The 17,510-nt window shown below is 48.7% G+C and overlaps 2 protein-coding genes across 3 annotated transcripts in view; one reads left to right on the top strand and one right to left on the bottom strand.

The window, feature by feature from the left end:
* The window catches only part of LOC119957827 (basic phospholipase A2 PA-9C-like), a 39,125-nt gene that overhangs the window by 2,006 nt on the left and 19,609 nt on the right, over nucleotides 1-17,510 (top strand). The window lies entirely within an intron of this gene.
* gemin7 (gem (nuclear organelle) associated protein 7) overlaps nucleotides 16,536-17,510 on the bottom strand; it is a 4,624-nt gene continuing 3,649 nt past the window's right edge. For both annotated transcript variants that reach the window (XM_038785963.1, XM_038785964.1), the window contains exon 2: nucleotides 16,536-17,208. In XM_038785963.1, coding sequence (XP_038641891.1) covers nucleotides 16,819-17,208 — 390 coding nt within the window. In that variant the 3' untranslated portion in view covers nucleotides 16,536-16,818. The remainder of the gene's footprint in view (nucleotides 17,209-17,510) is intronic.

Genomic DNA, 17,510 nt, shown 5'->3' with positions numbered 1-17,510 from the left:
ACGCCAGGATCAGCAGCTGGAGCGGCGTCAACCGCTCCAGTGCTGTGCTGGCCCCCTGTAGGGGCCAGAATTGCTCATCCTGAGGCCGTGTTGATGCCGTCGAGAAATGCGACCGGGTTTCTGACGGTGTCAACACTTAGCCTCAGGATCACAGAATCCGCCCCATAATTCCATTAGTTTTAAGGTGGGCAGTACGGTAGCAAAAGTGGATAACACTGTGGCTTCACAGCGCCAGGGTCCCGGGTTCGATTCCCCGCTGGGTCACTGTCTGTGTGGAGTCTGCATGTTCCCCCCGTGTCTGCGTGGGTTTCCTCCGGGTGCTCCGGTTTCCTCCCACAGTCCAAAGATGTGCAGGTTAGGTGGATTGGCCATGCTAAATTGCCCTTAGTGATCAAAAAGGTGAGGAGGGGTTATTGGGTCAGGGGGCTAGGGTGGAAGTGAGGGTTTAAGTGGGCCGGCCGAATGGCCTCCTTCTGCACGTATGTTCTATGTTCTATGTTTTCGCCTCAACTGCCTTCTGTGGTAGTGAATTCCACAGATTCACCATTCTCTGCGTGAAGAAATTTCTCCTCACCTCAGTCCCAAAAGGTTATTACCCCTTATCCTCAAATTATCACCCCTAGTTCTGGACTCCCCCACCATCGGGAACGTTCTTTCTGAATCTACCCTGTCTATTCTGTTAGAATTTTGTAAATTTCAATGAGATCCCCTCTCACTCTTCTAAACTCCAATGAATGTAATCTTGTGCTAATCCCATTTACCAGCACTTGTCCCAGTTCTTGAACGTGACCTTGTTTCAAATGCTCATCATCCAGGTGCTTTTTGTGAGGTTTCCAGCCTCACCTACCTGCCCAGGCAGTGCATTCTAGATTCCCACCATCCTCTATGAGTGAAATTAATTTTTCTCAAATCCCCTCGGAATCTCCTGTCCCTCACCCTAAAACGATGCCCCCTTGTTATGGGTCCCTCAACCAATGGGAACAACTGTTTCCTATTTACCCTGTCCAAACCCAACATAATCTTGTACATCCCAATTGTTACACCCCCCCCCCCCCCCCCCCCCATCAGCCTTCTCTCCAAGTCTATCCAGTCCCTCTTCATAGCTCAGATGCTCCATCCTAGGCAATATATTGGTGAATCTCCTCTATATCCCTTCCAATGCAATAACTTCCTTCATATAGTGAGGTGACCAGAACTGAACACAGTACTCCAGCTGTGGCCTAACTAACATTCTGTAACATAACCTTCTTGCTCTTATATTCTATGCCATGACTGATAAAGGCAGGTGTCCCCATATTCCTTCTTAACTACCCTATTTCCCTGCACTACTGCCTTTAGAGATCTGTGAACAAGTACCCCAAGATCCATCTGTTCCTCTGAGCTTCCGAGTATCCTGCCATTCATTTCATACTCCCTTGTCTTGTTTCTTCTTTCAAAGTGCATAACCTCGGAATTATCAAGGTGGCAAAGTGGTTAGCACCGATGTCTCAAAGCGCCAGGAACCCGGGTTCGATTTCGAGTTTGCACACTCTCCCCATGTCTGCGTGGGTTTCCTCCGGGTGCTCTGGTTTCCTCCCACAGTCCAAAGATGTGCAGGTTCGGTGGATTATCCATGATAAATTGCCCCTTTGTTAGGGTTACGGGGATTGGGTGGGGGAGTGGGCCTAGGTAAGGTGCTCTTTCAGAGTGTTGGCACAGACTCAAAGGGCCAAATGACCTCCTCCTGCGCTGAAGAGATTGTATGATCCCATAGGTATCTGTGCGGGAGCAGGAGGAAATACCAGTGCAAGATCATTCTCTGGCTACAGATAGATGAAGAAGAATGGAAGCAGGTGAGAGCTGTTCCCCCTAGCTGGACGATGGTGGGAGGTGTTGGGAGGAGGGTGGTGTGGTCAACCATGTCAACAGCTATAGACAGGTCGAAAAGAACCACGAGAGAAAGTCTGCCTATGTCACAGACATGCAGGATGCCATTTAGATAATAATCTTTTATATCGGCCAAAATGGGAGCCAGCATGGAATGAGCTCATTGATAATAGGGTTTGAGAGAGCAGGAATGGATCACATGGGCAAGATGAGCTCAGAGGGGATAATAGTGGAGATAGAAGAGAAAGCTAGAAGTTCAGACCCTGGGCAGGAGGAACATATGAAAAGGATAGAAGTGTATGCTGATAGGGTGAGGTGGAGTGGGTGGGAGGAGTAAAAACAGAAAATTCTGGAGAAACTCAGCAGGTCTTTGGTGAAGTCCGTTTGACTCTTGTTCAGAGCTAAAGAGAGGGAGAAAGGGGATGGATTTTATACTGTTTAAGAGGGGTGGAGCAGAGAGAAGGCCAGTGATAGGTGGGAGTTAGGAGACATTGCACAGAGAATATTGGGCCGGCGTGAACGGCAGAGGTGCCATGACCTGTGCCCCCAAACTTGTGCCTTCACATGGCCGCCTCCATCCGCTCCCATGCCGATCCCTCCCCCACTACCCACTTCCTAATCATGGCTATATTAGCCGCCCAGTAGTAATTGCAGAAGTTCGGCAGCGCCAACCCATCCTCCCCCCGACTGCGCTCCATCAACACTTTCTTCACTCGCGGGGTTTTACCCGCCCACATAAAGTCCGAAATGATCTTATTCACCCGCTTGAAAAAGGCCTTAGGGATGAAGATGGGGAGGCACTGAAAGATAAAGAGAAATCTGGGGAGGACTGTCATTTTCATGGTCTGTAAGCACAGAGCAATTTAAGGCAAAAGACAAAGGGAGCATTAATGTGAGTGAAGGACTAAAGGAAGTGCTGATGGTGGCGTGAAGGTAAGATGGCAGAATGTAAAAGTGAAACTCAACAAGTGACAGATGATCTGTGGGGGAAGGAGATGACTGGAGGAATTGCGCTGTGTCAACCTGAAGTTGTTGAACTCAATGATGAGTCCAGAAGACGTTAACGTGCTTAATCGGACGATGAGGTGCCGCTCCTCCCCAGTTTGCGTTGGGCTTGATTGGAGCATTGCCACAGGTCAAGGATGAACACATGGACAGGAAAGCAAGGTGCCGAGTTGAAATGGCAAGCGACAGGAAGGTTGCCATGACTGGCAAAGTAGTCCCAATGTGGAGGAGGTCACATGGGGAGCAGTGAGTAAAGCAGATCAAATTGAAAGAGGTGCAAGCGAAACGCTGCTTCTTCTGGGGCCTTGGATGGCGAGGAGGGAGAACATAAAAGGACAGGTGAATGCATGAAAGGTGCCATGAGAAAGGGATGAGGAGTTGGGGGAGATAGAGGAGTGGACCAGGGTGTGAGAGAGGGAACGGTCCCTGTGTAATGCTGACAGGGAGTTGAGGGGTAGACGTGTTTCCTGGTGGTGTCATGCTGGGGTTGGCCGGAATGGGCGGAGGATAATTATTTGAATGTGGAAGCTGGTGGGGTGAAAACGGAGGACAAGGGGAACCCTCTCATGATTCTGGGAGGGTGGGCAGAGATGTGGGGGTTGGGTCAGACATGGTTGACTGCCCTGTCAACCACAGCATGGGGGAAACAGTGGTTCAGGCAAAAGACAGACATGTCTGAAGTGCCATTTTTGCAGGTGGTATCATCAGAACACATGTGACGGAGGCGAAGTTACTGGGAGAATGGGATGGAGTCCTTACAGGCAGGAGGATGTGAGGAGCTGTCGTCGAGGTAGCTGTGGGAGTGGGTGGGCTTGTAATAAATATTGGCGGTCAATCACCAGAGGTCAAGGGAAGGGAAGTGTCGAAGATGGAGCACGTGTATGGGAGGGAGGGGTGAAAATTAGAAGCAAAATGAATATATTTTTCCAGGTCCAGATGAGAGCATGAAATGGCACCGATACTGTCATTGATGTAACGACAAAGAGTTACGGAGAGCAGGGGGGTACTGGAATAAGGAGTGTTCCACATAGCTCACATCCCAGGAAGAGAGGAGTATGTGTGTGTGTGTGTGTGGGTGGAGTATAAACAATGCCTTTGACCTTTCGAGCTGAATGGTTGTACTGCTTGTTATATTTCCAGTGGGGGGTGAGGGTTGTTAGAATTGATCAAAAGCCAGTCACAGCATCTGGACACTTCCACACATCCACCAAGGAACTTGGCGGTGATATAGCTGAACAGCCTGCCAACTCTTGGTGTGCGAGCTCACACATTGCACGATGTACCGGAGGGTCCTTAAACATCTCTGGAACTGCTCCCAGGGTTAATTTGCACCAGCTAACTGCAACGTGTCTCCAGATGGTTGAATGGAGATGAGAGAATTTACGTTTCAAATGAGAAAACCTTTTAGAAGAGGAGAAATACTCACTTTCATCCGTGAGGGACACATGTCAAGAAGTAGGGATTGACTTTGCAAAAAACAAAATTTTGCGTCCAAAATGGAAATATGGGTTTTCACTTTTTTTTTACAAGTTAGTTGACCTCAGCATTTTCCACGAACTGAGAAAAATATTTTATTAAATAAGCATAACACAAAACAGCTAAAATTATCATGACAGTTTTTACTCAGTAGGTTTATGCCATTGTTCTCTCAATTTACCGCAATCAGCTTGTTCTTTCCTACTCACCCAATCTGTCTACTTCCGCTTGGTAGTTAGTTTCATCATTTAGTTTCCAATCTATCATCAAGCAAACTTCATTACGTTACACTTGGTCCCTTCATCTAAGTCACTGTGAATAGCTGAGGCCCAAATACTGATCATGCTGCTAGTGAACATGCTAACCCAGAAATACCCGTTTATTCCTGCTCCCTATTTTTTGATTGATTGATTGATAGACAGACTGAATCAATGTGAGGGTGGCAAGCTTGTGTGATGCGTTGGGCTGAGTTCACCACACTCTGCAGTTGCTTGCGATCTTGGACCGAGCAGTTGCTATACAAGGCTGTGATGCAGCCGGATAGGATGCTCTCTATTGCACATCCGTAGAAGTTTGTGAGAGTCGATGCAGACATGCCAAATTTCTTTAGCTTCTGTAGGAAGTAGAGACGTTGTTGGGCTTTTTTGACTGTTGTGTCAACGTGAGTGGACCAGGACAGACTGTTGGTGATGGTGACCCCCAGGAACTGAAAGCTATTGACCATCTCCACTTCGGAAATATTGATGAGACGGGGGGAGAGGGGGGGATGTGTCGTGCTACGCTTCCTGAAGTCGATGATCGGTTCCTTGGTCTTTCCAACGTTTAGAGAGAGGTTGTTTTCGGTACACCATACAACCAAGTGGTCTATCCCCCTTCTGTAGTCTGATTCGTCGTTGTTTGAGATACGGCTCACCACAGTCATATCATCTGCAAACTTCTGGATTGAATTAAATCTTGCCAGATAGTCGTGTGTGTATAGGGAGTACAATAGAGAACTGAGCACACATTCTTGCGGGGCCCTGGTGTTGAGGACTATTGTGGAGGAGGTGCTGTTGCCGATCCTGACAGATTGCGGTCTGTTGGTGAGGAAGGCAAGGATCCAGCTGCACAGGGAGGGGTTAAGTCCAAGATTGTAGAGTTTGATTATTAGTCCTGTCGGGATAATGGTGTTGAAGGCGGAGCTGTTGTCTGTGAACACCAGTTTGACGGAGGTGTCCTTGTTTTCGAGATGTTTGAGTGTTGATTGTAGGGCCAGAGAGATAGCATTTGGTGTGGATCGGTTGCCACGGTAGGCGAACTGCAACGGATCAAGACCGTCTGGGAGGTTGGCGTTGATCTATCTCATGACTAGCCGTTCAAAGCATTTCATAATAACAGACGTCAGGGCCACCGGTCGGTAGTCGTTGAGGCAGGCTATCTTGTTCTTCTTTGGTACTGGTATTATGGTGGTCTTCTTGAAGCAGGTGGGGACCTCGGAGTGGAGAAGTGAGGTATTGAAGATATCTGCGAATACACTCACCAGCTGGTCAACACAGGCTCGGAGTGCTCGCCCAGGGACTCCAACAGGGCCCGTCGTTTTCCATGGGTTTACTTTCTGTAATAGTGGGTATGGGTGTGTCCAGGGCTCTTGTATTGGCTGACTGTTCAAAGCGGGCATAGAACTTGTTCAGTTCATCGGGGAGAGATGCTCCAGCCCCAGAGATTTCGCCTGGCCTTGCTTTGTAGCCTGTGATCTCGTGTAAGCCCTACCATAGACGTCGTGGGTTTGTGTCGTTGGCCTGGAACTCCAGTTTGATCCGGTATTGTGTTTTGGCATTCCTGATGGATTCCGTACGTCCTTCCTGGATTTCTTATATAGGTCAGGATCGCCAGACTTGAACGCCTCCACCCGGGACTTTAGCAGGGAGTGAACCCTTTGGTCGAGCCAGGTTGTCCGATTGGGGAACACCCATATTGTCTTCTTTGGTACATTGGATTTGCCAAAGTGAGGTCGGGGAATGATGCGGAAGGCACCTTTGATGCTCGTGTAGCAGTGGCCCAGGGTGTTTGCACCTCTAGTGGAGTAGGAGATATGTTGATGGAGTTTGGGTAGAACCTTCCTGAGGTTGACCTGGTTGAAATCTCCAGCCACGACTGTCAGGGCTCTTGGGTGATTTGTTTCTTGGTTGTTAATGGTGGAGTGGAGTTTGTCAAGTGCTTTCTTCACTTCCGCCTGGGGTGGGATGTTGACTGCTGTGATGATACAGAGATGAATTCACATGGGAGGTAGAGTGTGCATCAACAATCCTCATTACATGCTAAAAATGAATCCATTGCATCCCTACAGTGCACGAGGAGGCCATTCAGCCCATCGAGTTTGCACAGACCCTCCAAAAGTGCACTCTATCTAGGCCCACTCCTCCATCCTAGACCCGTAACCTCGTACATTGATAACAGCCAACCCACCTAACCTGCACATCTTTTGACTTTGGGAGGAAACCAGAGGTCCGGGAGGAAACCCACACAGCCACGGGGAGAACGTGTAAACTCCACACAGTCATCAAGGCTGGAATCAAACCCTCGTCCCTGGAGCTGTGAGGTAGCAGTGCTAACCACTGTGTCACCCAAATTCCATGTGCCTAAACTTCTGTTCTAACCTCTTATGCGGCACATTTTTGAGTGCCTTAATATCTAAATACAGGCCCTGTGTCCTGGAAGCCTGGGGCTGGACCCAGTGTCCAGGAAACCTTCCCGTGTCCGGGAAGTCCGGGGCCTGACGTGTTCCGGACGCCTGCGGCCAAATGTGGGCCAGATTTGTGGATTTTCCGGGTTTTGGATCCTGAGGTGGGGGCGGGAGAGTGGAACGGGCTAATAATGAATTTGAACTTAAGGTCGGGTTGATTTCTGTGCCCCGGGACGAGATGAGGGGCGGGCCAGGCCGGCTTCTGCGACATATATCCTGGCATGGAATAAGTAAGGCGGGGCTCAAAGAGAAGGAGAACATCACGCCACAGCCCAGATGCGACGGACGGATAGGGAGTGTAGTTTCTCGAGTGGGAATCAGCTTTTGGATCCTTGCAGGTTTTGAGAAGCCGTATAAGGGGTCCGTAACCCGTACATACATTCACCAATTATCCCTCATCGAGCCACTATTTACATCCTCAAAAGGCTCAAACCAATTTCCCTTCAATAAATTTGTGTTGACTCCTTTTAATCATATAATGCATTTTTTAAAGTGCCTTGTTACGATGTCTCTGACAATAGATTCTAGCATTTTGCCATGCGAAAGCCCTCACGTACGTGCCACCTTATCTTTCTCCACATTCACTGTCAGAGGCGTAAATGCTGCAAAGCAAGGTGAAGAAACTGGCCATTTGGGCCATTCTGCTGTGAGGGAGCCCTGAGAGCGAATCACACAGCAGGGGGCCATTCAGTCCATCATGCCGGTGCCAGTTCTTTCAAACAGCTTTCTCATTAGTCAAGACTCTGCCTTTATCTTCCCTCCACCCCTTTCACATATGGGCCAAGAAAGTGATAGCTTTCATAGAATTTATAGTGCCGAAGGAGGTCAATCGGTTCATCGACTCTTCACCAGCCCTTGGAAGGGCACCCTACCTAAGCCCGAACCTCCACCCTATCCCCATAACCCCACCAAACCTTTTTGGACACTAAGAGCAATTTTCGCATGGCTGATCCACCTAACCCGCACTTTGGACTGTGGGAGGAAACCAGTGCACCCGGAGGAAACCCAAGCAGATACGGGGAGAACGTGCAGACTCCACACAGTGACCCAAGCCGGGAAACAAATCTGGGACCCTTGCACTGCGAAACAATTGTGATAACCACTGTGCTACCGTGCCGGCCCTTAATAGAGTAAATCAGATGACGCTGAGTTTGCGTCTGCAACATCATCAACACTATCTAATTCTATCTTTGTAACGAACGATCCAACGCAGCATGGTAATTCTCATGCAGCGTCTTTTTCTCATCATCTGGACACCTCAGGGTTCTGTATCAAAAAGCGTTGTAAAAGGATTACCATAACCAGAGTCAGAATCTAATCATCACCATGTGTCGGTTGCCAGATTCGTGTCTGCCATTTTTGTGCTGTGGCCGCGTGGGCCGTTGTGGAATCCGAATCGTCATGTCTAGCCAGTCTACAAGAGTTGTCGCGGTGCCAAAAATTGGTTTGTTTATCATGAGGCGTAGGGGCGGTGGCAGTGAAGGGCAAGTTACTGTTGTCGGGCGGTGACTCTGGCTGTGGTTGTGGAAGGGGGTATAGGGGGCCAAACATGTCTTGGTCGTGGCACCGGGGGCGGGAGTGACTGGGGCCAGGGAGGTTGTACCAGTGGTCAGTGATCGTGGTCAATTCGGGCTGTTCGCTGCCATTGGAGTCAAGCTCAAGGTGGAAGGTCGTATCTGTGGGCAGAGGCGGGGTCACATCTGTGGGCGTGGACGTGCTGTCAGGGCTGGGGGAGGGTTGGACTAGGTTGTCGATGGGCAGGACGGAATCGTCTGCTATTACCAGGGAGATGTGGTGGGAGTGGCTACATTGGGTTCCATAGACTTTGAGCTGGTTGATGTGGAACCAACCAGTTTTACCATTGGGGTACGTTATCTGTACACAGAGGGGCTTTCTTTGTCTGTAATGGTGTAGGGTCCTGCAAATTTGGGGGAGAGGAAAGAACTGGGATTGTAAAGGGAAACCATTACTTGGTGACCGACTGTATACTCTGGAGGGTGGATGGTTTTGTCAAAGCAGGCCTTACTCTGCTTCCTTCTAGTGCCTAAAGTGCGGACAGCTGTAGCGAGCTGTGCTGCTTTAATATTGTCTGTGACTTGTTGGACCGCTTTTTCATGGGTGAGGGCATGACTCTGCCGGTGAAATGGGAACCTTGGTCTGACTCAATGCTGTGGGGGGGGGGGGGGGGGGGGGGGGGGGGGGGGGAGTCCCCAGCATGTAAATATCTGTTGGGTCAAAATCTTAGCTGTGGCCTTTGCAGTGTTTGTCCGTGAGGGAAATGCTTCTACCCATTTTGTAAAGGTGTCGATTACCACTAATACGTATTTGAAACCATTTCTGCAAGGTGGGAGGGGACCAATGCAGTCGAGTTGCAAATTTGTCCAAGGCCCATTAACAGGTCTGGTGTGTGTCAATTGTCCCTTCTCGGAGTACCTTTCAGGATTGTTCTGTGCACAGATGAAACAATTCTCAACATAATGCGTGACATCTGCTTTTAAATCGGGCCACCAACACAAAGGTTTTAAATGGCCAATGGTATTGTCTATCCCCTGATGTCTGTGTCTGTCGTGAAACTGGTAAATTTTCTGGTTTCTGTCCTGGGTGGGGACCACACAAATTCAATTTTTAAAAACTATACCGTCAGTGAGTCCTTGCATTTGTCGTAGGGGGCTGGGAAGATACCGTCTAAAACTTGTTTGAGAGTGTCGTCTGCCTTTTGGGCCTGGGATAGATCCTCGATATTGGTCTGAGAAACCTGGACTGCGTGAATCGGTTCACTTTCGGGGGATTGTCAAAAGTGACCGTGGCGTGATCCTGACTTAGCTAAGGCGTCTGCCTTTACATTACCGGGTGGGGAGGAACGATGATGGCTTCTCACTTTGATTATACCATACAGGCGGTCTTTTGCTGTTCTAAGAATATGCTTCAACAATGGGGCTGAGGGTAGGGGTTTACCATCAGCGGATATGAATGGGCTAAATCGCTGGTTTTGAAAGCAGACCAAGGCAGGCCAGCAGCACGGTTCAATTCCCGTACCAGCCTCCCTGAACAGGCGCTGGAATGTGGCGACTAGGGGTTTTTCACAGTAACTTCATTTGAAGCCTACCTGTGACAATAAGCGATTTTCATTTCATTTCCTCGAGATTCCCACAGGGGCAGGAATTCTGTCAAGCTATTGCACACATATAAACTGTCCGAATATATGTCTGCAGGGGTTGGAAAGGAATTGGGGTGCTGCACTACATTTGCTATGGCTGCTAGTTCTGTTGCTTGTGACCCTAGATAGCCAGGTAATTTTAAAGATATTTCTTCCAAAGCGCCTCCCTGTGCGTCTTCTACATAAATTCCACAACCAGTTATTCTCTTTCCATTTTCAATGGTGGAGGAACCGTCTACATAAATCTTTAAAGCGTTGTCTATGGTGTGTGGATTCTGCGTTTTACTGCCTGCTCGTGTGTGCAGTGACTTCGGAATAAAGGATCCTGTGTGGTGTTGGGCTGCTATGATCTGGCACTCATGTGGGGTCCCTGCTCGAAATGTGTGGGTCTTTATACGTTTGACTGTAATGTCCCTTCCTTGTAACAACAGTGTCCAGCGAGCTGCTCTGATCTGGCTGACTGAACCGTCCTTTAACCTACCATCTAACAATAGCTGTGTTGGGGTGTGCACGGTTAAAATCATTACTGGGTTAAGGCCTGTGATGTATGCAAAATACTGCACTGCCCAAAAGACTGCTAGTAAGTGCCGTTCGCAGGCTGTAAATCCTTGCTCTACGGGATCCAAAATTTGTGAGGCATAGGCTACGGGTCCCAAGCAGTCATGTCTTTCCTGTAGGAGTACTGCTGATAGGGTTCGGTCGGTGGTTGTTACTTCTGTGGCAGAGGGAGAGTGTGGGTCTAGAACTTGCAAAACGGGGGCTGTGCCTAGGGAGTGTTTTAATTCATTGATAGCGTCTGTGTGCTGAGGAAGCCATTCCCATGGGGCGTTCTTTTTAAGGAGTTCCGAGAGTGGGGCTGCTTTTGTGGCAAAACAATCTATATGGTTCCTACAATATCTAACAAATCGTAAGAATGACCGGAATACACTGATATTGTGGGGCAGGGGCAATTTAACTATTGACACAATTCACTTCTGTTCGATCTCTCTCTTCCCGTGGGTGATAATGGTGCCGAAATAAAGGACCTTTTCTTTTAAGATCTGGGCTTTTTTGGGTTGACCTTGCATACAATGGATTGCAAAAGACCTAGTAATTCCGAAAGAAGCTTTACATGCTCTTCCTTTGTGTCTGTCTGTCGGAGTAAGTTGTCTACATTCTGTATAAGGCATTCGGGAGAATTTGTAAAGTCCGTTGGCCAATTGTCGGTGGAAAATGGAGGGGGAGTTGTGCCTCCTTGCGGGAGGCACGTCCATGTATAATGCTGCCCTTGAAATGTGAACGCGAACTTATACTGACAGGTCCTGTCTAGCGGGATGGACCAGAAGCCATTGCTGATGTCCAGCACTGTGAAGTGCTTTGCCTGTACTCCCTGCTTGAGCATGGTCTCAGGACTCATGGCAATGGTGGGGTTGCAAAAGGGGTGACCTTGTTAAGTTCTCGGTAGTCGATTGTCAGTCGCCAAGAACCATTGGGTTTTTACACGGGCCAAATTGGGGCATTATTTGTTGAGGCAACCGGCCGAATTACTCCTTGATCTAATAAACTATTGATGACTTTTGAAATCTCACCCTCGGCTTGTTGTGGGAAACCGTATTGCTTCTGTGGCTTAGGATTGGGACTTGAAATTGAGCCCATTCCTGGGATCTTCCAGGTGAAGAAAGCTTTATTTTTCTGAGGACCTCTCCAATTGTCTGGTCTGTACTAATTGTTAGCGGATCAAACCAATAGTCTCCTACTGAGCAAATCCTATGTTCATAGTCTCCTCCTGTAAGCGTAGCGGGGGCTCTCACTGTTTTGGCCATTTTCCATACACATCTATTCACGGGATCAAAGGAAAGGTTGTGGGAACTCATAAAATCGATTCCTAGAATGTGTTCGGCTGTTTGGGGCAAGTCGACTAAAACAACAGGGTGTCTGGTGTTTATGGGGTTCCAATCTGAATATCTACAGGGGCTGTGATGTATCCCTGCTGTACGTGTCTGGTAAATCCAATAAGGGTGTCTGTGGTGGGCCATTTGTCACGCTGGAACATTGTGGAGGAGTTTAAAGTGGTGTGGGACCCTCCTGTGTCCCAAAGAAATTCTACTGGATGTCCCCGGACTGTACCTGTGACTACTGGTCTGCCTGATTTGTCCCAGACTCAAGTTGAGGAATCCGAACATCGTCAATCTGAACGGGCGCTAACACTGTGTATGGGCTGAACATTGTTCCTAGGTGTGGGGCCAGGTTGTTGGTGGTGTTGCTAGTTCGGGGGGGTTTTTGTTGGCATTCGCGTGTGTAACGTCCCATGTGTCCAGAATTATAGCAGCCTCATGGTGCCTGTGCTCTGGGGTGCTGTCCATCATGTCTCCCCTCATTTATCCATGCTGGGTCCTGGTTAGTTCTAACTGGGTGCATATTTGCTTCGACCTGCTCCTGATCTGCCTTCCTGTGAAGGGATTGTTCCCAAACTCTGGAGAGTCTCTTTAACACCCACACTTCATTGTGTGTGTGGTCTGCGGGGTCGTAAGCCTTTTGACCTGCAAGACTAAAGTGCGGGACCATTTAGTTGTGTCGTCGTTATCTAAGTGTGCGCGGTTCAAATCCCCAAATACTGCTTTAAAATGGATCCAAAGGCGACCTGCAAATAGGGTCGGATGCTCTCCCTTCTTTTGCCTACAGCGGTTTAAACCTTCTACAGGTCTCCCTTGTTGTACCCGATTGCGTCTAAAATGGCCGTTTTCATCTCCTGTACGGGTTCCTCCTCCTACATTCTGGGGTTCTGGCAAAGCTGAGCTGACGGACTGGTCAAAGCTCATTTTAACTTCCTCCCTTTCGTCTAGACCGTACATAACCTTTTGCTAGCATACTCTCTCAAAGAAATTATGCGAGTCTGCGGTGGGTCCGAATGGACCAATTTCACCACAGGCATCTCAAATGGGTGATGGATAATGGGGTGGTGTAAATGCAATCTGGCTCTTCCCGATCCAATGGCTTGCGCTGTGTGGTGACGGGATTCATGGGGGTGTGTGCTGCCTGTGCAGTCGGTGGTGCGGGTGCTTTCCTTTTTGGGCATGGGGGGGGGGGCTCTATTGTGATTTTCTGTGTCCTCCACATATCTCTCTCTGGGCGGTTTCATTTAGTTCTTGCCAATTGGAGGCACCTTCCTCATCTAAATTTTGTCCGAAAGTATACCCAAATCCATTTTGCACTGAAAGCAGTGGCTGCAACTTCTCAATTTGTTGTCTACATTTAGCGTGGTCTACTGTGCTGTCTTTGTTCTGTAGTGGAGCTATGGAGCGCTCGTAAAGCTGCCTTTAAATCTGCGCATTGACTCGTTAACTGTGCTACCTGCTGTTCTGTCTCTTTTCGTACCAAGACTGCACGCTGTGCATGGTAGGCTTTATCGTACTGGGTCTGAAAGCTGCTAAGTTGAACTAAACAAGATTGGTGTGCCCGTTTGACATCAGCCATCTCTTTATCTTTAGCTGCCAACTGTTCCCGGAGTTGCTCAATAATCTTTTTACTTTCACTATTGTTTCCCTCATTCTTCTCCTCTTTCTCAACTAGCTGCCTGCGGAGCGTCCTCACGACCTCCTCTGTGCCTCGCAACAGTGCCCAACACGACACTAATGCTTTCGCACTTTTGCTGCATTTTTCTTACGTACCTCGGTTAGGTTGCCCTACCAATTTTGTCCTATGCTTCTTGAACCTGACTCTTCATTTGAACAAAAATCGGAGCAAAGGTGCCATCCTTTCCCCTTTAAATAATTCCTCAACTCTTCTTCCAATATGGGGCACTGCTCTGCTCTGTTGGTCGCTTCAACCTCGGGTTCCTGTGGGTTCAGTAACCGATCCATCGCTTTTGTGGCAATTCCTTCCAATATCTCTTTTCCTACTGTTAATCTCTGTTTCCTATCATTATTTTGGGACAGGGGGATAAGGCGGAGATTTGAACTGCGGGTATGGCCGAAGCTATTTTCCGGTTCACAATTCCCTCGATAGTTTTGACACAATCGAAAGAGTTTACCTTATATCCCCGTTAGTACGCACGCAGGTTAGTGCACACTTCCGAAATTCGGTGATTTGGTCGATATGGGCTTGCACTTGTGGTTCTTTCTCTTTCACGCAATTGGATTTCAAAGTTTGTGGGTTCTTTCGGAGTTCAATCGGCACCAGAGTCACCAATAATGTTGCCAATTAATAACGATGCTCTTTAGAGTCGCCAGGTATCAAATGATACCACCACAAGGCTTTACCGGATATCGATCAAAGGACCACACAACCAATTAGTCAGTTCAAGTTCAAAGGTGGTTTCTTTACACACAAGGATTACTTCGACATGAAACACAAAACAATACAAGTTAAACTACACCTAACAACTACAATAATATATACTTAACTTCGGGGCAATCAGCTCAATGCTATGGGACAAGGCTGAGGCCTTTGTCCGGGTCTTGCATGGCTGGATGGAAGAGGTGGCTCTGTTTCTGCTGGGCTCATCTGTCTGGTAGTGATCGTTGGTCTTGAACTTGTCTGTCTGGTCGTTGTGCTGCACTTGGGTTGGCATAGGGCGGATCCAAGAGAGACCGAGCACATGGCTGTCTCTTCTTATCTCTCTGGGATTTCATGCTCTTTGGGGCGGTCCTTAACTTGGACCCAATAATTCGACAGGCTTCAATCATTGCCTTCGATTTTGGCCAATAAAGGGGCGGGTGCCTTGATGGCTGGGCGTGTCCTTAGCGGTCATTGACCGTGGCTGTTTGGGCTCGCTGAGTAAAGGGAGTGGCGCCGATTAGTCTATATCTGTATTGGTTACCCGAGTAGTTCTTTTGTTCTGGGGAAATGGGCCATTAGAATGAAAACGAGCGGGGGGTTTTGATCGTGTCTAGCTATCTGGGTTGCAAATACACACACAGGCTCTGATTCTGTCTGAGTCGTGGGTTGGCCATAATTCCCATGGTTCTTTGCAGGTGGCCATCTGAGATCGCTACAGGTGGAAGTGAGGTGCAGACTCGATGGGCCGAATGGCCTCCTTCTGCACTGTATGTTCTATGTTCACCCCCATTTCAGCTTCACTCACAGTCGAAACCATCATCCATTCCTGTGTTGCCACCATTCCAACTCACTCCTGGACAGCCACTCAGGTCCTACTCTCTGGAAACCTGGTGTCATCCAAAACCCTGCTGCTCATGTCTGAATTCACACCAGCTCTCTTTTCCCCCATCACCCTTGTGCTCCCTGGTCTCTGATGATTCCCAGTTAAGCAATGGTTCCGTTTTAAAATTCACATCCTTGTTTTCAAACCCCTCCATGGCTTTGCTTCATCCCCATGTTAACTCCGCTAGCCTCCACTACCCATAGAATTTACACTGCAGAAGGAGGCCATTCGGCCCATCGAGTCTGCACCGGCCCTTGGAAAGAGCACCCTACCTAAGCCCACACGGCCACCCTATCCCCATAACCCAGCAACACCACCTAACCTTTTGGACACTAAGGGGCAATTTAGCAGGGCCAATACACCTAACCTGCAAATCTTTGGACAGTGGAGGGTAACCGGAGCCCCCGGAAAAAACCCCCGCAGGCACAGGGAGACAGTGCAAACTCCAGACAGACAACCCAAGGCTGGAATTGAACCTGGGACTCTGGAGCTGTGAGGTAGCAGTGCTAACCACTGTACCACTGTGCTGATCTCTGCACTCCTTGAATTCAGGCCTCTTGAGCAACCCCGATCTCAATGGCTCCACGACTCACACCTTCTGCTGCCAAGTCATCGAGCTTTGGAATTCCCTCCGTCAACCGCTGCTCTTAACTATTTTAGGGGATGTCTATTTTTTTAAATATAAATTTAGAGTACGCAATAATTTTTTTTTTCTAATTAAGAGTCAATTTTAGCGTGGCCAATCCTGCACATCTTTGGGTTGTGGGGGTGAAACCCACGCAGACATGAGGAGAATATGCAAACTCTACACGGACAGTGACCCAGGGCCGGGATTCAAACCTGGGGCCTCAGCGCTTTAGGCAGCAGTGCTAACCACTGTGCCGCCCTTCATTTAGGGCACGTCTAAAAGCTCCCTCTTTCACCAAGCGTTTGGTCATGACCTAATAATGCCTGGCGTGCGTCAGTATCAAATTCTGCTCGCATTGAGGTTTTATTATGTTAAAGGTGCAGGTGGGGTTGTTGTTTCATAACCCGTAGTGTTGTAGAAGGAGCAAGGACTTAAAGCAGCAAGGAGTCCCCAGTATTGACGTCCTGGACAAGTAGGAGATGGTATTGGGGTCTCGGTTTTTAAGAGAGTAAAAATGAGGGAGCTGTGATTGCAACTTCAAAAGTGTGCGCATATAATCCAAACCTTTATTGCTTTTTCAGTACAGTATAGCATATTGCCAAGAGACTTTACTGAAGAGATCAGTTTGTAACGATAAACAATACCAGTGAACTTGGTACACAACTCAGCCACAGCCAGCAAATCCTGAACTGAGAACAAAGGGAAAAGGGAAAACCTTGATGCTTGCTTCTCGTGGCCTTGCCAATGAAGCCAGACCCTACCCGGAGTGGACCCGAACATCCAATAGGGTTATAATCTCCCTTCTTGCAAGCAGCATAGCCGGGTTAAAGGTCAAAGGCATAGGCAATGATGTCTGGACATCGAAGCAGCGCTTCCTTCTGAACGCCCAATGGCGTCTGCAAATGGGACACCTGGAAGTTTAGGATGTCTATGTCCGAAGCCGCAAACACCGCAGTGACAGAGACCCTCTCGTACATGGTGAAGTCTACCGGCTTGCCCACCATTGCGATCAGAGTGCGCAGGAAGCGTTCCCGAAGGCCAGACCGCGACCGTTGCTCCTCCCCGAAGTTGGAACTACAGCAGTTGTTTGAAGCTTGGATTGAGGAAGGTGCGAGGGCATGGTACCGTGGGGATGTCGGATCAAAGCCTCGGCTCTGTCCATCAGGACCCCGGGGAAGACGCACGACCATCACAGGCGAAGTCATTCCTAGGAGCTACAGAGAAACCAGAACAGAATGAACACATTGGTGCCGGTGTACATCGCAATCATCATTAAATTCAACATTTTACAAGAATTGTAACCTTCCAGCCAATACTGAATGCTAATTCCCCACGCATACCCTCAACATCCCCTTCATGTCCTGTAGCTCCTGTTTTAGCTCCACTCCACCAGGCAGCTGAAGGAGGCAGGCTGAATCCCAGGGCCTTGTGTTTCTGCATGGCTCAGCGTTAACTTTCAACCCCTCAGTTTCGCCAGGCTGGTGCCTTCACCACCCCCGTCCCCAGAGCAACCGCC

Source organism: Scyliorhinus canicula, chromosome 27 (assembly GCF_902713615.1).
Source record: "Scyliorhinus canicula chromosome 27, sScyCan1.1, whole genome shotgun sequence".
NCBI classification, from domain to species: domain Eukaryota; kingdom Metazoa; phylum Chordata; class Chondrichthyes; order Carcharhiniformes; family Scyliorhinidae; genus Scyliorhinus; species Scyliorhinus canicula.
The sequence above is the reverse complement of the archived record's forward strand: the minus strand, read 5'-3'. Positions and strand labels throughout refer to the sequence as shown.